The sequence below is a fragment of the Malus domestica genome, chromosome 07, assembly GCF_042453785.1.
Source record: "Malus domestica chromosome 07, GDT2T_hap1".
NCBI classification, from domain to species: Eukaryota; Viridiplantae; Streptophyta; class Magnoliopsida; order Rosales; family Rosaceae; genus Malus; species Malus domestica.
In genome coordinates this window covers 9,799,647-9,823,724 of record NC_091667.1, presented here as the reverse complement: position 1 = coordinate 9,823,724, position 24,078 = coordinate 9,799,647, and the positions used below count along the sequence as shown (strand labels likewise).

The following is a 24,078-nucleotide window of genomic DNA, read 5'->3' as shown; positions in this document are numbered from 1 at the left end:
TGCATGGTATACGAAGGTCAAGCTATTCAACCCTCTTGCATATGCTTCAGACATTTCTTCTCTGTAACAATGCAAACACTACAACTCGTAGAAAGCTTCACACACTCTTCATTAAGACTATTCGAAGCAAATTCAATTTACATGGTTCATCCAAACCTTCAACTACAATAAGGTGTGGCTTGTATATGTTGTCTCCCTTACATTTTCAAATTTCCAGTTTTCCAAAAACAAAAAAAAAACAAAAAAAATCAAAAAAGGGAAATTGGAAAATTCAACAAAGCTTCATCAATGGAAGACAACTACAAATTCTTAAAAGCTTCACACACTCTTGATCAAGATAGTGTGAAACAAAACCAATTTATGGTGCCAATAAGAGCTTCATCAATGGAAGGTAACCACAATTCTCAAAAGCTTCACACACTCTTGATCAAGACAGTGTGAAGCAAAACCAATTTATGTGCCAACAAGAGCTTCATCAATGGAGGGCAACTATAATTCTCAAAAGCTTCACACATTCTGGATCAAGACAGTGTGAAGCAAAAACAATTTATGGTCCCAACAACAGTTTCATCAATGGATGGCAACTACAATTCTCAAAAACTTCACACACTCTTAATCAAGACAGTGTGAAGCAAAACCAATTTATGGTGCCAACAGGAGCTTCATCAAAAGAGTTCATCCATAATTCTCAAAAGCTTCACACACTCTTGATCAAGACAGTGTGAAGCAAAACCAAATTATGATGCCAACAAAAGCTTCATCAAAGGAGTTCAACCACAATTCTCAAAAGCTTCACACACTCTTGATCAAGACAGTGTGAAGCAAAACCAATTTATGGTGCCAACAAAAGCTTCATCAATGGAGGGCAACTACAATTCTCAAAAGCTTCACACACTCTTGATCAAAACAGTGTGAAGCAAAACCAATTTATGGTGTCAACAAAGCTTCAACTCCAAAACTTCACCTACAAAAGCTTCAACTTCAAAGCTTCACCTACAAAGCTTCAACACAAAAGCTTCACCTATAAGACTTCCACACAAAAGCTTCACCTACAAAGCTTCAACTCCAATGCTTCACCTACAAAAGTTTCAACTCCAAATCTTCACCTACAACAGCTTTAACTCCAAAGCTACACCTACAAAGTTTCAACACAAAAGCTGCACCTACAAAGCTTCAACATAAAAGCTTCACATACAAATCTTCAACTTCAAAGCTTCACCTACAAAAGCTTCAACTCCAAAGCTTCACCTACAAAAGCTTCAACACAAAAGCTTCACCTACAAAGCTTCAACACAAAAGCTTCACCTACAAAGCTTCAACTCCAAAAGCTTCAACTACAAAGCTTCACATACAAAGCTTCAACACAAAAGCTTCACCTACAAAGCTTCAACACAAAAGCTTCACCTACAAAGCTTCAACTTCAAAGCTTCACCTACAAAAGTTTCAACTCCAAAGTTTCACCTACAATGCTTCAACATAAAAGCTTCACCTACAAAGCTTCAACACACAAAAGCTTCACCTACAAAGCTTCAACTACAAATGTCAAAAACTTCACACACTCTTGATCAACATAGTGTGAAGAAAAATCAATTCATGGTACCCAACAAAGCTTCAACACCAAAGCTTAAAAAAAAAACAATATATATATATATATATATATATATATATATATATATTTTTTTTTTTCGAAAATTATAAAAAAAAATCGAAAATTAAAAAAAAATTCAAAATTTCAAAAAAAAATCAAAAATTTCAAAAAAAAAATCAAAAATTCGAAAAAAAAAAAGAAAAAAAAAGGAGAGCCTATGCCTCCCATTCTTTGGGCCTAACAACTTTCATAACAAATGTACATGAAAGAGGAGTTTTGAGTTACCATTTAGAAAGGAAAATGGTGAAGTTTTGTTATTTTGGAAACTTGGCTACTAGTAAGACACCTCATTCGTCAACTCCCTTGACCGGAGACTTGGAGGACTTCTACCATATGCTACTTAACCTTGATACTCGGAAGTCTCACTACCACTTAGTGACTTGGATTTTTCAAGTCTCAAACCAAGAAGTTTTCCTCACTTGGGAAATTAAGGGAGCATTACCTCAACCTACATGCTTCACTCACAAAGTTTCAACATACAAGCTTCAATAAAAGAAAAAAAAATTCAAAGAACTTAGTGAAGGAGGCCTTAGTGTAGTTAACACAATACGTTGAAATGAAGTAAAGCTTATTTATTGATATCTCCGATAAGTTACAAATATGTACATATACATGAATCAAAATAAACAAACAAGAGGGAGTCTTCACAAAGGTTGCTCAGGAGAAGTCTCAGTAGTCAGCAGAGCCCCAGGAAGAGGAGGCACCAGAGGGTGATCATTTGGAGCCTCAGTATTGGGCAAAACCCCAAAAGGAAGAGACATCGAAGGTTGATCATTTGGAGCTTCATAACGCGATACAGCCCCAAAAGACGAAGACAATAAATGCCTTTGGAACAAACCCATAAACCTCTGATGATCAAGTAAAATCTGACCATCAGATTCCTGTAGCTAGTTAAGCTTCCTCTTCATGTTTGTAGCATAGTCGTGTGTGAGCCTATGCAATTGTTTATTCTCATGCTTGAGCCCTCTGATATCCTGTTTGAGACTTATCACTTCAGCTGCCAATGATTCAACTTGACGAGTTCGAGTAAATAAGCGTTGGGCCATATTAGACACATAACCTGCACACTGAACACTGAGAGCTAGAGAATCCTTAACAGCCAACTCATCAGACCATTTGGAAAGTAGTTTGTTATCTTTAGGAGTGAGAAGGTTCCTGGCCACCACCGCAGTGGTCATATCATTCTTCATCACAGAGTCCCCAACGATAAGACAACCAATAGGGGATAAGAAGGATGGGCGCCATATGTTGTCTTGAGGAAACATAGCTATCTCTTCACCAAAGTTGAAGTCAAAATGATGGTCGGATATGCCAGACATTTTCAAAAATGATGAATGAGAAATGAGGTCCAATAAATCTCTGAAGTACAAAAATAAGGGGAAAATTCCTACAAGCAATAACTCTCTGAATGTACTTCTTGCACACAATTAGTGCCCCTATAAAAGAAAGGGCAGGAAGGTCGTTTGTTCAAAAATAGAAGAGGCACCACTTTCTGCATTTCGAGAAGCGGATTTTCCTGAGTAAAATATGTCGACAATCTCCATACGCAACATCAGCGCTTCAGGTACCACATATAACTTTGCGAAAGATCTCTGACAAAGTTTGGACACATAAATTTTGAAGGTCCAGCTACCCTACCATAACCCATAAGGGTAAAGGAACAACACCACTGTTTGATAACTGGAAAGTCCCTATGTGTGTCACCCTCCGTGCTCCGTGGCAAGGCAAACTGGAAAAAATGCCCAAGCTTTACTCACATCGAGAAAACACTCCCAACAGTATTGCTTTCTAAAAAATCGAAGAGGCACCGCTCTCCAAATCTCGAGAGCCAAACTCCCACTAGGATTGTTTTCTTAAAAATCAAAGAGGCACCATTATCCGAATCTCGAGAGCCATACTCTTAACAGGATTACTTGCTCACCATTCTCCAAACCTCAAGAGCCTTACTCCCAATAGGATTACTTGCTCAAAAATCGAAGAGGCACCGCTCTCTGAATCTCGAGAGCCAGACTCCTAAAAGGATTGTTTTCTCAAAAATCGAAGAGGCACCGCTCTCTGAATCTCGAAAGCTAGACTCCCAACATGATTGCTTTCTCAAAAATTGAAGAGGCACTGTTCTTTGAATCTCGAGAGCCAAATCCCCGATAGAATTTCTTGTTAAAAAACCAAAAACTGAAGAGGCACCGCTCTCCGAACTTCGAGAGCCAAATTTCCTTGGATAAAGCTTGTCTGCAATCTTCACACGCCACATCAACTTTCCAAATACCACAGACCACTTTTTCAAAGTGCTCTGACAAAGTTAAAACACGTGAATCTTGCAGCTCCCACTACATTGCGATGACCGAGAAGGGTAAAGGAACATCATTACTATTCGCTGTTGGGACAATTTATATATATGTTGACCTTCATCCTCCATAGCCAGGCAAACCTGTAAATAAAAAAATGTTCAACTTTTCTTCACATCCGAGAGGGCACTCTCAGCAGAGTCTCTCAAAATACTCAGCTTCTTTTTCCCTGATAATACCTCTGCAAACAAGCCACACCAGAGCAGAGTATCTCATATCATCAGGGTTAAAAAGCAAGAGTATCCCATATCATGCTTTTTCCCTGTCTTTTCCTTTGCCCTTGCTTTTACCTGCAGGATAAGGAGAAAGAACGCAACCAGTCGAAACCTGAAATCAAACTTCCGATCTGAAACTGATTGCCCGGAATCTTTGCATGGTTGTTTGCCTAACATTGCTCTCGAGTACTCATCCTCAACTGTTGTCAAGGTCGCGAATTCTTTTGGCAAATACCTCAGAATAGTTGATACAATATTGGCTCTTTACACTGAAAGCTGCCAAGCATGGATGAGTCGCTGAGAAGTAGTGCTCTGAATGACCAGTCAAATGCAAAGGTTGCGCACCACTTCTGCAATACAAAAGATTGAAGCAGAAGGTTCAACGATGAGCTGGAACAGATCACTATAGCACGACGCCCTCCCTGCAAAACCGCATAATCCAGACGGAGGAGTCTAAGTCAAATCCAAGCTCGACATCGTTGCCCTATCTGAACAGCTCGAAAAGCTTCAACAACCTTTCGCTAATGCCGTCGCCAAAGAGCAAAGCCTCACCATGCCACATCCATTACTTTGTCAACAGCAAAAGTATCCCATATCATCAAGGTCGAATGTTCTATAGATTTGATGGACTTGTTTTGACCCTCAAATTCTTGAGTCGGCCTTATACTCTAGAGGAAACCAGAAAACCCTCCTGCCAAGTTCAAGAATAAGCGTGTGGAAAGTTACTTTTTCAAAAGCAAAAGTATCTCATATCTTCTATTCTTCTTTTTCTTCTCTTTATCCTTCTTGATGCCTGCAAGATAGGGAGAAAGAGAACAATCAGCTGGAACTCGAAATTAAACTTCTAATCTGGGACTGATTGCTTGGAACTCTGATTGCTTACCTTGTCTGTCACCTCTTTTGGCAAATCTCCTAGCTCGACGACTTGGGGGACTCGTTTTACATTGTTTATATCGCGCTTGACCAAGCCTGAAACTACAAGTAAGCTTCAAGTGAAATTGATACATTACCTTGTTCATTTCCACCGATTAAAGATACCACCCCTGGATAGAGGAAAAGTACTTTGAGAAAAGATGCCACATCTACCTTTGAGGCAAAAAAGGTGAGTGAAAACGATGCCACACTTCGGTACTTAGAAGTTTCGTGATCACTCAGCGGCTTGGATCTTGCAAGTTCCCAACCGAAGAGCTTCCCTCACTCAGGAACTTAGGGGAGCACTGTTTGTACCATACTTGAATAATCCCGAAACTACCGAGCATCGGTCAACGTTATACCGTCAAGGACCCAGAAGAGTTTCCCTCCAACCAGGAGGCCAATCACAGCACGACACTTGTCAACATCAGAAGTAAATCATAATGCGACACGTGTCAACATTAGAAGCCAATCACAACGCGACACGTGTCAATGTTAGAACAAAGCGAAAAACTCTCTTCTATAAAAGGAAATCATTCTCCCATAATATTTTCTAATGTCATTTGTACTAAATCATTCACTAGTACTCACTGAAGAAGAGCTTGAACCTATGTACTTGTGTAAACCCTTCACAATTAATGAGATCTCCTCTACTCCGTGGACGTAACCAATCTGGGTGAACCACGTACATCTTGTGTTTGCTTCCCTGTCTCTATCCATTTACATACTTATCCACACTAGTGACCGGAGCAATCTAGCGAATGTCACAAACTTAACACTTTCTGTTGTACCAAAGTCTTCACTGATTTTGTGCATCAACACATTTCAAACACAGTAACTTTGGATTTTGTTAAGTTGGTTAGAATTGTGTGCTCATCCTTTTGAATTTTAAGCATACTATTTGTTGGTAGTGTGATGCATTCATGCCAAGTATAATATCCTTCTTTTACAGTGTATACGATCATGGTAAGGTTACATTGATTAACACAAACAATTATTACTATTACAAAGTTGGTAGTTACGTTGTGGACATCTTATTACACTGTTAATGTAGGTTATTATACTTAGACACGATTGTGTTTGTACCATACTTGACCAGTCCTAAAACTACCAAGCACCAGTCAACGTTATACCGTTAAGGACAAGACGAGTTTCCCCCTAACCAGGAGGCCAATTACAGCGCCATACGTGTCGACATTAAAAGCCAATCATAGCGCGACAGGTGTTAACATCAGAAGCCAATCACAATACGACACGTGTCAATGTAGAACAAAGTTAGAAACTCTCTTCTACAAAAGGAGATCATTCTTCCACAATATTTCCTAATATCATTTGTACTAAATCATTCACTAGTACTCACTAAAGGAGAGCTTGAACCTATGTACTTGTGTAAGCCCTTCACAATTAATGAGAACTCCTTTACTCCATGGACGTAACCAATCTGGGTGAACCACTTACATCTTATGTTTGCTTCCCTGTCTCTATCCATTTACATACTTATCCACACTAGTGACCAGAGCAATCTAGCGAATGTCACAAACTTGACACTTTCTATTGTACCAAAGTCCTCACTGATTTTGTGCATCAACATTTGGCGCCGTCTATGGGAATGACACTTATTCCTACTCTCTTCAGCTTTGTTAAGCTGGTTTCCACCATTCGTACACTATCTTTTGACCATACATCCCTCTCCAACATAGGGAGCGAAGGAAGCCACGGCACACAGAATGACACCCATCTTGCACCTAGTGCGGAGCAATGAAAGAAGGAAGGAAAAAAGCTCGCTCTTCAAGCTAAAGTTGATGAGCTGGAGGCTCAGAACAACAAGATAACAATAAAGAATGAGATCCTCCAAGAATAATATGAGAAGCTCTTTGAGACGTTCCACGAAACTAGGCGTACTCAAACACGCGAGCTTGTTGCCCCTGTGGACATCAACCATCATCTGGGTGCCCCTCAACACGGAGGATCACCTTCTTTCGACATTGGTATCCTTGATGAGGAGCGAGCTAATCATCAAAACATTGATCAACATGAGACTTCTCTCAACCTATCTGATTCGACCTGAAACATGAGAAGTGGAGGAAGACACCTCATTGCAGAAGGGTTGGAAGAATCGAAAGCCGTTTATCGTGACTGCCGAGACTTCCTAAAGCAACGTCGACATAATCCCCTCCACATAAGCTCAAAGATTAATGACCCAAGGGTTTCTGAAAGACTCAGTCTCCTCCCACGACCTAGGCTAGCTGCCCATCTAAGGAAGGAACGACAGGTCCCAGAGGAACATGAAGGTACAGGGGACTCGGAGGTATTCCGACAGATTAGCCCTAGAAGTCAGTACGGATAGTCCAAGGAAAAATCACACGCTCTTTCTCAAACTATCCTACTTTCGAGAGATGATGGAGACTTACGGAAGAAAATTCCAGTGGTACATGAGTCCACTCAGGACCCCCTGGTCTTACAGCTCATTGAGGAAGTAAACAAGTTGAAGGCCGAACGTTAGGCTGAAATACTTTACTGGAACCAACCCAGGCCTGACCCTCTCACAAGGATGATCCTCGACACCCCCTTCAAGTGAAGACAAAATAAAAGCTTGGTTTACAACTCTATACTGGAAATGAGGACCTGATTGAACACTTTAACCTTTTTGAGTCCACCATGGTATATCGGATGCACACCGACAAAGAGCGATGTCTTCCCTTACCTTCCACCCTCTCTGGCGGAGCTCTAAACTTGTATTGTCGTCTTCCACCCAAGATAGTAGACTTATTTGAGGAACTAAGGAAACTGTTTGTCTCTCAACATATCTTCCAGACCGATCGCTTACATTCTACAGATGACTTGTACACTATTCACCAGAAACCGGACGAATCACTACGAGAGTATGCCGTTCTCTTCAGCCATAATTATTCTCGCTGCGCTGAGGCAGATGACAAGACCGCCCTCAAAGCCTTTACGGCTGGCCTACGTGATTGTTTCTTCAAGTACATGATCAATGCCAACACTTGGAAAACTTACTTTGAGGTGATGGCACATGCTTACAACCACACCTCCGCCGAAGCAATGACATACCAAGGGAACCCTCATATGGTTAACTCCTATCAACAAGTGGGAAGTGGAAGTCAAGTTCTACCAAGTGATAAGATCTTGGCCATTCAAACACCCATTGCATCATCTCCTGCCTCATTTAGCTACTCGCTAAGTCACCAAACGTATTTATCTCTTGGTAAGAGGACTGATTTTTACTTTTAGCAAGCCCATTACAACTAGAGGGATAAAAGTTCATATCAAGACAACCAGGGATGATCGTACCGTCAACTATTATGACTATGGGGCTAAGCCTCACTCTTTCAAAATGGAGGACTAGGTACTGAAGGAAATGCTAGTATAAGAAGGAATACATATCACAAATGTTTTGACTCTCAACCGCTTAAGATCTTTTGTCACACAAGCCATTCGACAAATATTTAAAGAAGAGGGAATTCAGCCAACTTCTTCTGAGTCGTTTGCATTCCTAGCACTGGAACACTTGGTCTATGCTGACCTACCCCTATACTCCAACGCAGAGCTTCAACATGCGTACTTTGACACAAAGTATGTGATACTAAGTGTTACAACCAACATGGTTCACATATCGAAAGCATGGATCCTTTCATGCATAGCAAAATATTCATAAGCATCACTCATGTCAATCAACATAAACATCATACATTCCAACACATTCATACATAAACATCATACATTCCAACACATCCATACATAAGCCAACTGTGCTTCGAAATGGTTCAACATACTTTGTGTCATTCGACACTTGCTACAATATGCCTCGACACCTTGCCCTTATTCTTACCAACCAGGTGTTGAAATGTGAAAAAGGAACTCATCTTCATACCACCAACCAGGTGATGAAACGTACAACCCGTATTCTAATATCATTTGGCAACTTGCCAATCATGCCACCAACCAGGTGAAGAAGGAATTCATCTTCGTGCCACCAACCAGGTGATGAATTGTACAACCCGTACTCTAATATCATTTGGCAATTTGCCACTCATGCCACCAACCAGGTGAAGAAGGAACTTATATTCGTGCCACCAACCAGGTGATGAAATGTGATGAAGGAACTCACCTTCGTACCACTAACCAAGTGATGAAAGCAACTCACCATTCATTCCATTAACCAGAAGACGAGTGGTACAACTTGTACATGTGAACTCCTAGCATTCACAAATAATTAAAAACCCACAAGCTTTACAACTCAACTAGGGGAGCACTTATGCCTAACAAGAGTTATAGTCACCAACAAAGTCTTATTACAAGCCAACAACGGCTTCAGTGCATGGTATACGAAGATCAAGCTCTTCAGCCCTCTTACATCTGCTTCAGACATTTCTCCTCTGTAACAATGCAAACACTACAACTCGTAGAAAGCTTCACACACTCTTCATCAAGACTGTTCGAAGCAAATTCAATTTATATGGTACATCCAAACCTTTGACTACTACAAGGTGTAGCTTGTATCACAATCTCTTGCTCAATAGTGTGGAAGCAAAATTTGTATATGTTGTCTCTCCCACATTTTCAAATTTCTAGTTTTCCCAAAAAACAAAAAGGGGAAATTCAACAAATTTCAAGTTTTCCCAAAAAAAAAAAAAAAAAAAAAAAGGAAATTGGGAAATTCAACAACTTCAACAAATGGAGGGCAACTACAATTTTCAAAAGCTTCACACACTCTACATCAAGATAATGTGAAGCAAAATCCATTCATGGTACCCAACAAAGCTTCAACCTCAAAGCTTCACCTACAAAGCTTCAACACAAAAGCTTCAACACAAAAGCTTCAACAAATGGAGGGCAGCTACAATTCTCAAAAGCTTCACACACTCTTGATCAAGACAATGTGAAGCAAAACCAATTTATGGTGCCAACAAGAGCTTCATCAATGAAGGGCAACCACAATTCTCAAAAGTTTCGCACACTCTTGATCAAGACAGTGTGAAGCAAAACCAATTTATGGTGTCAACAAGAGCTTCATCAAAGGAGTTCAACCACAATTCTCAAAAGCTTCACACACTCTTAATCAAGACATTGTGAAGCAAAACCAATTTATGGTGTCAACAAGAGCTTCATCACTCTTGATCAAGACAGTGTGCAGCAAAACCAATTTATGGTGTCAACAAGAGCTTCATCAATGGAGGGCAACCACAATTCTCAAAAGCTTCACACACTCTTGATCAAGACAGTGTGAAGCAAAACCAATTTATGGTGTCAACAAGAGCTTCATCAATGGAAGGCAACCACAATTCTCAAAAGCTTCACACACACTCTTGTTCAAGACAGTGTGAAGCAAAATCAATTCATGGTAACCAACAAAGCTTCAACCTCAAAGCTTCACCTACAAAGCTTCAACACAAAAGCTTCAACAAATGGAAGGCAACTACAATTCTCAAAAGCTTCACACACTCTTGATCAAGACAGTGTGAAGCAAAACTAATTTATGGTGCCAACAAGAGCTTCATCAAAGGAGTTCAACCACAATTCTCAAAAGCTTCACACATTCTTGATCAAGACAGTGTGAAGTAAAACCAATTTATGGTGTCAACAAGAGCTTCATCAATAGAGGGCAACCACAATTCTCAAAAGTTTCACACACTCTTGATCAAGACAGCGTGAAGCAAAACCAATTTATGGTGCCAACAAGAGCTTTATCAAAGGAGTTCAACCACAATTCTCAAAAGCTTCACACACTCTTGATCAAGACAGTGTGAAGCAAAATCAATTTATGGTGTCAACAATAGCTTCATCAATGGAGGGCAACCACAAATCTCAAAAGCTTCACACACTTTTGATCAAGACAGTGTGAAGCAAAATCAATTCATGGTAACCAACAAAACTTCAACCTCAAAGCTTCACCTACAAAGTTTCAACAAATTGAGGGCAACTACAATTCTCAAAAGCTCACACACTCTTGATCAAGACAGTGTGAAGCAAAACCAAGTTATGATGCCAACAAAAGCTTCATTAATGGAGGGCAACCACAATTCTCAAAAGCTTCACACGCACTTGATCAAGACAGTGTGAAGCAAAACCAATTTATGGTGTCGACAAGAGCTTCTTCAAAGGAGTTCAACCACAATTTTCAAAAGCTTCACACCTCTTAATCAAGACAGTGTGAAACAAAACCAATTTATAGTGTCAACAAGAGCTTTATCAATGAAGGGCAACTACAATTCCCAAAAGCTTCACACACTCTTGATTAAGACAATGTGAAGCAAAACCAATTTATGGTGCCAACAAAAGCTTCATCAATGAAGGGCAACAAATCTCAAAAGCTTCACACACTCTTGATCAAGACAGTGTGAAGCAAAACCAATTTATGGTGTCAACAAAAGCTTCATCAATAGAGGGTAACTACAATTCTCAAAAGCTTCACACACTCTTGATCAAAACAGTGTGAAGCAAAACTAATTTATGGTGCTAACAAAAACTTCAACTCCAAAGCTTCACCTCTAAAGATTCACCTACAAAGCTTCAACATAAAAGCTTCACCTACAAAGCCCCAACTCCAAAGCTTCACGTACAAAGCTTCAACTCTAAAGTTTCACCTACAAAAGCTTTAACTCCAAAGCTTCACCTACAAAAGCTTCAACTCCAAAGCTTCAACACAAAAGCTTCACATACAAAGCTTCAACACCGAAGCTTCACTTACAAAGCTTCAGCACAAAAGCTTCACCTACAAAAGCTTCACCTACAAAGCTTCAACACCAAATCTTCACCTACAAAGCTTCAACAAAAAAGCTTCAACACCAAAGCTTCATCTACAAAGCTTCAACACAAAAGCTTCACCTACAAAAGCTTCACACACTCTTGATCAAGATAGTGCGAAGCAAAATCAATTCATGGTACCCAACAAAGCTTCAACCCAAAAACTTCACCTACAAAAGCTTCAAAACAAAAGCTTAACCTACAAAGCTTCAACACAAAAGCTTCACACACTCTTGATCAAGATAGTGTGAAGCAAAATCAATTCATGGTACCTAACAAAGCTTCACCTACAAAGTTTCAACACCAAAGCTTAACCTATAAAGCTTAATATAAATATATATATATATATATATATATTTTTTTTTTTTTCGAAATTTGAAAATTTGAAAATTCGGAAATTAGAAAAAAAAAAGAAAAAAAAAGTTCTAGGTCTCCTCTTCTTTGGGCCTAACAACTTTCATAACAAATATATATAAAGGAGGAGTTTTGGGCTACCACTTAGAAAGGAAAACGGTGAAGTTTTGTTACTTTTGAAACTTGGCTACTAGCAAGACACCTCCTTCGTCAATTCCCTAGACCGGAGACTTGGGGGACTCCTACCATATGCTACTACACCTCGGTATTTGGAAGGTTCACGACTACTCAGTGACTTGGATCTTTCAAGTCTCCAACCGAGAAGTGTTCCTCACTTAGGAAATTAAGGGAGCACTACCTCAACCTACATGCTTCACTCATAAAGCTTCAACATATAAGCTTCAACAAAAAGAAAAAATTCAAAGAACTTAGTGAAGAAGGCTTTGGTGTATTTAACACAATACGTTGAAATGAAGCAAAGCTTATTTATTGATATCCCCGATAAGTTACAAATATGTACATATACATGAATCAAAATAAACAAACAAGAGGGAGCATTCACAAAGGTTGCTCAGGAGAAGTCTCAGCAGTTAGCAGAGCCCCAGAAAGAGAAGGCACTGGAGAGTGATCATTCAGAGCCTTAGTACTGGGCAGAACACTAAAAGGATGAGGCATCAGAGGTTGATCATTTAGAGTTTCATTACGCGGTATAGCCCTAGAAGACGAAGACAATAAATACCTTTGGAACAAACCTACAAACCTACAAACCTCTAATGATCAAGTAAAATCTGACCATTAGATTCTTGCAGCTGGTCAAACTTCATCTTCATATTTGTAGCATAGTCATGTGCGAGCCTGTGCAACTGTTTATTCTCATGCTTGAGCCTTCTAATATCTTATTTGAGACTTATCACTTCAGCAACCAATGATTTAACTTGGCGGATTCGAGCAAATAGGCGTTGGGCTATATTAGACACAGAACCTGCACACTGAACACTGAAAGCCAGAGAATCCTTAACAGCCAACTTATCAGACCGTTTGGAAAGTAGTCTGTTATCTTTGGGAGTGAGAAGGTTCCTGGCGACTACCGCAGTAGTCATATCATTCTTCATCACAGAGTCCCCAACGGTAAGATGACCAGTAGGGGATAAGAAGGATGAGCCTATATGTTGTCTTGAGGAGGCATGGCTTCCTCTTCACTAAAGTTTAAGTCAAAACAATGGTCAGATGGGCCAGACATTTTCAGAAATGATGAAGGAGAAATGAGATCCAATAAATCTCCGAAGTACGAAAATAAGGGGAAAATTCCTACAAGCAATAACTCTCTGAACGTACTTCTTGCACACAATTGGTGCCCCTATAAAAGAAAGGGCAGCAGGGCCGTTTGTTCAAAAATCGAAGAGGCACCACTCTTCGGATTTCGAGAAGCAGATTTTCCTGAGTAAAATGTCCCCACACGCAACATCAGCTCCTCGGGTACCAAAGATAACTTTGCCAAAGATCTCTGACAAAGTTTAGACACATAAATTTTGAAGGTCCAGCTACCCTACCATTACCCACAAGGGTAAAGGAACAGCACCACTGCCTGATAATTGGAAAGTCCCTATGTGTGTCAACCTTCGTGCTCCGTAGCAAGGCAGGCTGACAAAAGTGCCCAACCTTTACTCACATTGAGAAAAATTCCTACAGGATTACTTGCTTAAAAATTAAAGTGGCACCGCTATCCGAATCTCGAGAGCCAGACTCCCACCAGGATTGCTTTCTCAAAAATCGAAGAGGCACCGCTCTCCGAATCTCGAGAGCCAGACTCACAACAGGATTGCTTTCTCAAAAATCGAAGAGGCACCACTCTTTAAATCTCGAGAGCCATATCCTCAATAGGATTGCTTGTTCAAAAATCGAAGAGGCAACACTCTCCAAATCTTGAGAGCTAGATCCCCAACATGATTGCTTGTTCGAAAACCGAAGAGGCACCGTTCTCCGAACTTCAAGAGCCAGATTTCCGTGGATAAAATTTGTCTGTAATCTTCACATGCAACATCAGCTTTCCAGATCTCACAGACCACTTTTTCAAAGTGCTCTGACAAAGTTAAAACACATGAATCTTGCAGTTCCCACTACATTGCTATGACCGAGAAGGGTAAAGGAATAGCGTTACTACTCGTTGTTGGCACAATTCTTATATATGTCGACCTCTATCATCCACAGCCAGGCAGATCTGCAAATAAAAAAATTGCTCAACTTTTCTTCACATCCGAGAGGGCACTCTTAGCAGAGTCTCTCGAAATACTCAGCTTCTTTTCCCCCAGATAATACCTCTGCAAACAAGCCACACCAGAGCAAGAGTATCTCATATCATCAGAGTTAAAAGCAAGAGTATCCCATATCATGTTTTTTCCCTGTCTTTTCCTTTACCATTACTTTTACCTGCAAGACAAGGAGAAAGAAATGAATCAGTCAGAACTTGAAATCAAACTTCCGATCTGGAATTGATTGCCCGGAACCTTTGTCTGATTGCTCACCTAGCATTACTCTCGAGTACTCATCTTCAACTGTTGTCAAGGTCAGGAATTCTTTCGGCAAATACCTCAGAATGGTTGATACAATATTAGCTCTTTACACTGAAGCTGCCAAGCATGGATGAGTCGCTGAGAAGTAGTACTCTGAAGGATCGTTTAAATACAAAGGTTGAGCACCATTTCTGCGATATAAAAGATTGAAGCAGAAGGTTCAACGATGAGCTGGAACAGATCACTATAGCACGACACCCTCCTGCAAAACCACATAATCCAGACGGAGGAGTCTAAGTTAAATCCAAGCTCGACATCGTTGCCTTATCCGAATAGCTCGAGAAGCTTCAACAACCTTTCGCTAACACCGTCACCAAAGAGCAAAGCCTCGCCATGCCACATCCACTACTTTGTCAACAACAAAGGTATCCCATATCATCAGGGTCAAACGTACTCTAGATTTGATGGATTTGTTTTGACCCTCAAATTCTAGAGTCGACCTTTTACTCTGGAGGAAACCAGAAAACCCTCAAGCCCAGTTCAAGAATAAGCATGTGGAAAGTTACTTCTTCAAAAGCAAAAATATGTCATATCATCTCTTATTCTTTTTCTTTTCTTTATCCTTCCTGCTGCCTACAAGATAGGGAGAATGAGAATAATCAGCCGGAACTCGAAATCAAACTTCTGATCTGGGACTGATTGCTTACCTTGTATGTCACATCTTTCGGCAGATCTCCTAGCTCGGCGACTTGGGGACTCTTACTACATGGTTTGTATCGCGCTTGACCAAGCCTAAACTACAAGTAAGCTTCAAGTGAAATTGATACATTACTTGTGCATCTCCACCGATTAAAGATACCACCCCTGGATGAAGGAAGAGTACTTCCAGAAAAGATGCCACATGTACCTATGAGACAGATAAGGCAAGTGAAAACGATACCATACTTCGGTACTTAGAAGTTTTGTGATTACTCAGCGGCTTGGATCTTGTAAGTACCCAATCGAGGAGCTTCCCTCACTCGGGAACTTAAGGGAGCACTGTTTGTACCATACTTGACTAATCCCAAAACTACCAAGCACCGGTCAATGTTATACCGTCAAAGACCCAGAAGAGTTCCCCTCCAACCGGGAGGCCAATCACAGCGCGACACGTGTTGACATCAGAAGCCAATCATAGTATGACACGTGTCAATATCATAAGCCAATTACAATGCGACTCGTATCAATGTCAGAACAAAGCTAGAAACTCTCTTCTATAAAAGGAGATCATTCTCTCACAAGATTTCCTAATGTCATTTGTACTAAATCATTCACTAGTACTCACTAAATAAGAGCTTGAACCTATGTACTTGTGTAAGCCCTTCATAATTAATGAGAACTCCTCTACTCCGTGGATGTAGCCAATCTGGGTGAACCACATACATCTTGTGTTTGCTTCCCTGTCTCTATCCATTTACATACTTATCCACACTAGTGACAGGAGCAATCTAGCGAAGGTCACAAACTTAACACTTTCTGTTGTACCAAAGTCCTCACTGATTTTGTGCATCAACAAATTGGATTACAAAACCAATGTTTATGATCACACCATGGAAGTCTTGTTACAATATAGAATAGGTTATTAACTAGAATGCATCACAAAATCACACAATGTTATATTACAATAACGTATAACAGTGTTACATTATAACGTTAACATTCAACATCAGTATTACAGAAAAATGTAAAGTTATAATCGTTCGAATTTAACAATCGTAATTCATAATTAATTCCACATACAAACGATGATTGCATTATACTACCAATTAGAAAATACAAAGTATGTCCGCAGTCAGCACTTGCACTCCAAACAGAGGAAATAGTTATTGTTGCTCTAAGAGATTATTGTAATTGCAGTTAATTGTAATGGTTTTCTTGTCTGAGACCAATTCCATTGATTGGACAAGTTCAACTCATTAATTTCGACCTTTGTTCTCCAAATTCTCCAAATTTGAAAAAAAAAAACGCACACACACACACACAATTGGTTGGTTTATCCAGAAACATAAAACATATGCACATTTTTAAGTTGTGACTAAGGGGAAGTTTTTTATTGTGATCGGTTCATGGATAGTACACTACGTGTTTTTATATAAGTGGTGAGAAATTTTATTTTTTAAGTTATTAACTTTTTAACATACATATCATACTATTTATATAGTGAGACGTGATGTACCATCCTGTGTTTCTGTCACAGTGAAAGATCTCTCGTGATTAAGTGGTTGAAGGGAAGAGCCGGGTTTGATGGAGCAAATGATAGATTTGTCTGGTCAAGACTTCAAAATAATGGTACCATCTACTTAAATATATGTATGCTATAAGGTTCATGAATTTCAAAATCATTGAAGCATTCTTTTCTTGATGAACAAGTTAGGATGGATATGTTTGGTCAAACAAAATCGAATCACAAGATCATTGCTATGTTTAGGGGGAGGATTTTCAAGTCTGAAGATATTTTAATTTGAAGTATTTGTTAGATATGAGATATTAAAAATCCTTTCATGACCATTTCAAAGGAAATGTGACAAGCATTTCTAATTTTCTTATCTAATATTTTGTGATCCATTTCATAGTAATTCGATATTAATTCCTTTTGGATTTGGAAATCTCTTGAGACATTGAAATCCCTAACCCAAACATAGCCTAAAGTATGTCGGGAGAAAATTGTGGAGTGCATTTTTTTTAAGCATGGTGACATTTCATTCTATGTGTTACCCTTCTGTGAAGGTTTTTATTTTATTTTTATCCAAGCGATAGTCTATCAACATTCAAATTAAAGGGTACCATAAAACTTATGTGAATTTAAACAATATCAATAATCTATTTCTTTTATGAAAAATAGAAGAAAGAACAAATGAAACATTGTTTGATACAACGATATATTTACACTAACAGTAGAATAAATTAATATAAAATTGGTTATTCATGATTTTCAAATTTAAAACCTCCTACTATACTCTAGTACAAGGTAAATGAGTACCTTTTGGCTAATGGCTTTTTCACTTTCGACTGATATGACACGTCATTGATGACGAACTGTTTTGGAAAAAGCTAAGCCCTTTTGTTGAGCAAAAAGCAACTTCAATCATCTTGAGATTTCCTTTTGTTATCTCATGTCAAATTATGGATGGGCCAAGAATCGGAAACACAACCCTAAACCAGTTCATTCTTCAATTAGGAAAACCCTAAGCGATCACAAGAGTTCGTAGCTCTTTCAGAAATGAATATTATCAGTCTCATATTGATTCGGTACACGGGTGGTCGATCAAGCTTTTGTTAAGACCTCTTTTCCCCAAATATTAAAAAAAAAAAAAAAGCATGGATACCATCGGAATTGATTTCACATTGGCGTGTTACACCCTTCGAATGGTTCAAAAATAAAGCATTCGAAGACGAGAATTTAGATACTTGCCATGGTGGTTATGACAATCTTCTCCAACCCAAGCAAAGAGATGCATTTCTTATACTGGAAGCCTATTCTGTATTCTGGTTGTAATTTTTCCCTTTTAGGGATGGACGACGCTCCCAAGGGACATCACCCAAGACTAATCGTCCTATTTCCTTCAAGAAGACCGCTTTCTTAAATGCGCTCCCGGTACAAACTCTCTTCCCTTTTCGTAAGAGCAACTCCACCCATGGAGTTTGCTCGGGGGACAGGCTCCAGGAAAGGGCCCGAGGGCCAGTGGGAGGAGGTCCAGCGTTGAAGGGCCCGAGTGAGGGTGGGAGCCCGAGTTGCAGGCCTATGGAAAATTGACAGGCCTGCTGCCCGAGGGGGGAGGCGTCATGCTGACGCAAGGGAGAAAAAAAAAACCATTTTTTGTGTCAAGCTGGGTCCGGCCTTTTTAATTTTTTTTTATCTATATGCATTATTTTCACTTTTTCTGATAGGTGTTGTATTACAGGAAGAAAAAAAAACCATTTTTTGTTTTCATCATTACTTTCTTGGCAAAAGAATTAAAGATATTATTTTTAGATACAATGACACGTGGCGCAACGAGAACGATTTAAAAAATCTTATCCGAAATTACAAATAATTTTATTTTGTATTATTTAAACAAACAAAAAAACTAATATTTTATTGCCTATTGCCAGGGGGAGGGCTCCAAGGGTGGAGATGCAAATGACAATTACTGTTTATTAATGGCAGTTACTATTCATTAAAGGCAGTTACTGTTCAATGGGTGGATTCAATAATGGATTGTCAGGGAGAGGGCTCCATGGGTGGAGTTGCTCTAATGTCGATTAGTATAAAAAAATATAACTTGTAATAAGGAAGAAATAATAATGGCAAAGACTTTGTCTCCTCTCCTAAAGAAAATAAAAGACTTTGTCTCCTAGCTGGTACTACCCCTCGGTCTTGTAACTTACCACCCACATCTTTCTCTATTTATGACATTCAAGAGTGAGGTTTGGCAATTTATTAGATAAGACCATGTTTATTTAGTAGACATCATCCTTTGTCACCAATGATTTTCGCTAAAATGTAAAGGGAATGACTATTTTCGTATAGAGTAGTTGAAAGATAGCCCATGCGGTAAAAATGCTAGGATTTAAGATTAAAAAGTGAAAATTTCGTCAACTTCCCGTTAATTATTAGTACATAAAGGCTCATAAGTAAGATTTAAAAAGATAAAGTTAGCCTCATATGTAACCTTACGTGCTAATAATTAGCGCAGAGTTGATTTTAGATCTAAATTCTAATAGACATCACCACAGAGGCTTAAATCTTAATTTTTTTTTTACCATATGAACTATCTTCCAACTACTCTATCATTCCGAGAACTGATAATCTAATTAGGCATTTTGTCTAACTATGGTTGAAAATAAACGAATGCAAGAACTCCTCTTCTATATAGAAAATCACATGCTTTTGTATAAACTCTTTTTGAATTAGTCTGAGGAGGAGAAGGCGGCACATGTTTTCTATAAACCTTGGTTACTCTTAAAGTAGCAAAAGACCATTTACAATTTAAAGAACATATTTAATTGCATAATACGCGTATTTACTGTTTCAGGCAAATAATTATTTTACCCTCGCCGTCTTATTTGTCGCTTCGAGTTGTCAGATATAGCCGATGGACCCCTCTCTCTCTCTCTCACTCCTCTCTCTCTCCTTCCTGACTTTCTATCTGATACTTCAAAATTGGAAATTGACGATTGTATAAACACTCCACTCTTTTGCCATTAATTCTGCGCACGCCCCGCTCTTCCCAACATCTCTTCTCTCTCCCAATAATCTCAACCCTAACAAAAATTAAGAGAAACATTCTCCCAACCCCACAACCAAATCCAACACACAAAAAAGCCCTTCTTCTTCTTCTGCTTCTTTCTGTTCTTGTTGTTTGTTGGATTTAATTGTTGGTGTTTTTCTTCACTGTATTGTGTTTTTCCATATGTAATGCATCAGAAGAAATCAGAAGCTCAGATCGGAACAGAAAGCATTGGCGTCTCTTCCGATTACAACCCAATCTCAGCCTCTGCCGCCGCCGCCGCACCACCGCCATCGCCGCCTTATTCTTCCTTCTCCTCTATTTCCCACCAATTCAATCACATCTCCCAATTCCCTCGCTACCCATCTCAACATTTTCCCCACCATGACCCCCCAATCCCGCAAACCACACCTTACAAGCGACCCCTTTTGACCCAAGCCCCCTCCTCCCTCTCCAAATCCCCGACCCTCCACAAATTCCCACCTCCGCCGCAAAAACCACCTCTCTTTTCCCCTTCCATCGCTGCCAAATCCACCTTCTTTCGCCTCCTCCGTCGCGTTAACCGCCTTCGCCGCCTCCTCCTACTGCTCTCTTTGCCCTTCTTTTACTTCCTGGTCTCTCACCCTAGCCACTCTTTCTTCCTCGACTTCCTCTCTGCCTTCGCTTTCTCCGCCGCATTGCTCTTCTCCCTCAATCTCGCCCTCCCCCGCCTCCCGTCCATACGGCTGTTCCTCGCCAGGTCTTTCCCAATCAAGCTCAAGACCTCCTCTAGGCCGCCGCTCCCGGTGTTTTGGTCAATCGGGTCGCGGCCCAAAGCCGAAAAGAGAGGGAATTCGGGGTGTTGGGTTCAGGTTTACAGCAATGGAGACGTGTATGAGGGTGAATTTCACAAGGGGAAATGTTCAGGAAGTGGGGTGTATTACTATTACATGAGTGGGAGGTACGAGGGGGATTGGGTTGATGGTAAGTATGATGGTTATGGCGTCGAGACGTGGGCGAGAGGAAGCCGGTATCGCGGTCAGTATAGGCAGGGCCTGAGGCATGGTTTCGGGGTGTATAGGTTTTACACTGGGGATGTTTATGCAGGGGAATGGTCTAATGGGCAGAGTCATGGGTGTGGAATTCATACCTGTGAGGATGGGAGTAGATATGTTGGGGAATTCAAGTGGGGTGTCAAGCACGGCCTTGGTCACTACCATTTCAGGTAACTTTGCCACTGATTTTCGGGATGTTTGCTCTATTATTTTGTTGCTTATGTATTTTGTTATTGCGATACCGATATTGTCTTATTGATGTTGTTTCCGCATTGTCTCTGAAGGTTTTTGGTTAGTCTGCTCCTTGTTTGTGATAAGATTGTAAAACTGTTAATTATGGATTGTGCCACTTGATGTAGGTAGATTTCTGCATTTTACTACTTCCCTTTGGTTTTACTTTAGGGAAAATTCTGGATTCATAAACATCATCAACGGGATTCAGTTCTTTTGGTTAAAGTTTGTTGTAGGACTAAAATAATGATGGGCTTTCATCTCTGTTGTACGTAGGCAAGTGAGATGATTGTTGCTGGATATTCTGGGCAGCAAGTACTTTAGGCATTGGGTGTTAGGATTGTTACTGTTGTGGAAAAAAAGAAGAAAGGATGTGAACAGATTTAAATAAACGGATGTGGGTGATGCTCGAGGGAGTGCAACATATTACTCCAAAAGATCATGAAAGTGGAGATGATTTCTAGGTAGTACTAGGGTTGTTCGCTTAACACTTACAGAAATGAACGGCATAAGTGGTGGAAGAACTTACTGTCTAGTGCTTGAATTACACAACTCATCCCAAGATAAGATTTGTGAACAATATTATAACCTTTATTTAGCATGGGACGCTAAACTGTGCCTTGCTTATTTCTGACCGTGTGTTTTAAGGAGAACAGTGATATATGTTGATAATGAAAATTTATATACTGAGATCATTTTAGTTCACCTTTTATCATATATTGAGAGGCAGACATGTTTTATTAATGGGCAATTATTTTTGTGTTTGGTTTCGACCTTATATATGTAGGGCTATCTCTGTTGTGGCTAAATAGAAACCTATTTGTAAATGCTCAGAATTTCTGCTTTTTTTTTTCTATTAAAAAAATTCAGAAATGGTGACACATATGCTGGAGAATATTTTGCGGATAAAATGCATGGGTTTGGGGTCTATCGATTTGCAAATGGGCATAGGTATGAGGGAGCTTGGCATGAGGGTAGAAGGCAAGGGCTTGGTATGTACACGTTTAGAAATGGGGAAACTCAAGCTGGTCACTGGCAAAATGGAGTCCTTGATGTTCCAAGCACACAGAATGCAAATTTTCCTGTATCTCCCGTTGCTGTTAATCATTCCAAAGTACTTAATGCGGTTCAGGTACATACTATTTACATAAAATATTTGTGTTTACCCTCTGCATTTTTCTGTGGCATGCATTCGTAGCAGATGTTTAACAATTTTGTGCCCTTAGTTGGTTTGGCCATTGAACGGTATGGTTGGTCAAGATGTTTATAGTTTTTGGTGCTCACCATATCACTTTGTGTCAAGTTAAAGAAGATTGCTGAAGCCAGGATCCTAGAAAAAATTACAATTGGCGTGACTTAGAATTCGTTCTAGCTCACAATTGTAACCTGTAATATTTAATGAATTTTTGCATGATTATGTTTCACTCCATAAATGGGGGTAAGGTTAGCCGACATTCACCTCTCCCAGACCCTGCGTAAAGCGGGAGCCTTGTGCACTGGGTACGACGATTATGTTTCATACTTTTTGGCAATGAAAGAAACACATGTAGCACTCATACTCTGCAACTTCAAATAATCCTTGATTTTTTCCAGTAATCACGTTCTTAGGGAAGCATGAAATCGGGTTGACAATTATTATAACACTGAATAGCCAATGGTATTTGTTGTTAATCTGTTTTATTATTCTGTGTTATACTTACAATCAGGAAGCAAGAATAGTGTCCGAGAAGGCCTATGATGTAGCCAAGGTGGATGAAAGAGTGAACAGGGCCGTAACAGCAGCTAATAGGGCAGCAAATGCAGCTAGAGTAGCAGCAGTGAAAGCTGTCCAGAAACAAATGCAGCATAACAGTAGCAGTGACCACATGCCAATTCAAATTGTATGAAAATCCCAATGAGGACTTATTTATCCATGCAAGTTTGCGAGGTGTGAGAACAAGAGGAAGTTTTATGGTTTCCCTTCTCCGGCAGCTTCAAGTTTTAGGTTCGTGTACTCTTTCGGCATCTTGTGTTGAGATGATGGTCCTTCTTTAAACTCATTTATGGGGAGTATCAGAGTTTACATCTATATTGTTTGTTAGGTTGTGTGTGCATATAGGGAGAAAGAAGGGGGAATGCTGGTCGGCATCCGAGTACTTTACTAATTTTTCGCTCTGCAATCTTAGCGCGTGTTGTGTATAGATGAGGTAGATGTAATATATAAGTTGTGTCCAGGTAAAACCTCGACGCAGCCAGTGTTGTATGTTTACTTTTTAGTATTTTAACAAGGAGATTAAATCTTCAGTAACCAATAACCATTGTACCTACGCATTTTAATTTTTTTTGTCCATGAACATGAGCACAAAGCGAGTCTTTTAATCTTATATATCTCGATTCAATATGGTCAAATTATGCGGCGGCTTCTCAATTTGACATTTGTGTATAAACTTTTCATTTTGTGATTTGAACGAGTTACTTTTGCATTTGCATGTACGAAGGAAAGATTCATATTCATAACGTGCCCGGCCAAGCAATGTTCGGCCGTATTGGGCAATTTAGAGTTGGAAGCGTAAATTTGCTTTTACGTAAGAATGGATTACCACTAGTGGTACGGTTTAAAAATATTCTTCACTTATAAGTGAGATTGTGAGATTCGAAGTTTAACTCTTATCGAGAGTTTGATACTTAATCATGACTAACACATTGTATGACTTAGCCCACATTCTCCTCTAATATTGTTGAATGAAAAGAGGATACGTGCGTGCGAGAATTTGCTTTGTTTCGAGGGAATCAGTCGTGCGAAAAAGTAACTTGTTTAAACTGATGAAGGGTCAAA

The 24,078-nt window shown here is 39.7% G+C and overlaps 1 protein-coding gene across 2 annotated transcripts; it reads left to right on the top strand.

Annotated features, from left to right (window-relative positions):
- Nucleotides 1–19,849: 19,849 nt before the first annotated feature.
- On the top strand, nucleotides 19,850–23,557 carry LOC103445065 (uncharacterized). 2 transcript variants are annotated; one of them, XR_011583027.1, is made up of 4 exons: nucleotides 19,867–21,202; nucleotides 22,134–22,395; nucleotides 22,970–23,285; nucleotides 23,320–23,557. XR_011583027.1 is itself a non-coding variant. In XM_008384033.4 (3 exons), the coding sequence occupies exons 1-3, from the start codon at nucleotides 20,187–20,189 to the stop codon at nucleotides 23,147–23,149; spliced, it is 1,458 nt and encodes a 485-aa protein (XP_008382255.1). In that variant the 5' UTR covers nucleotides 19,850–20,186; the 3' UTR covers nucleotides 23,150–23,557. The 2 variants fall into 2 exon arrangements, 1 of the variants encoding a protein (XP_008382255.1); XM_008384033.4 differs by having other exon boundaries at nucleotides 19,850–21,202; nucleotides 22,970–23,557.
- The last annotated feature ends 521 nt before the right edge of the window (nucleotides 23,558–24,078 follow it).

What these genes read in the sequence shown, in the direction of transcription:
- LOC103445065 (XM_008384033.4), top strand. Translation starts at nt 20,187, where the DNA reads ATGCATCAGAAGAAATCAGAAGCTCAGATCGGAACAGAAAGCATTGGC. An exon ending in CTTGGTCACTACCATTTCAG is followed by an intron (nt 21,203 to 22,133) that starts GTAACTTTGCCA and finishes AAAAAAATTCAG; the next exon opens with AAATGGTGACACATATGCTG. An exon ending in AAGTACTTAATGCGGTTCAG is followed by an intron (nt 22,396 to 22,969) that starts GTACATACTATT and finishes ACTTACAATCAG; the next exon opens with GAAGCAAGAATAGTGTCCGA.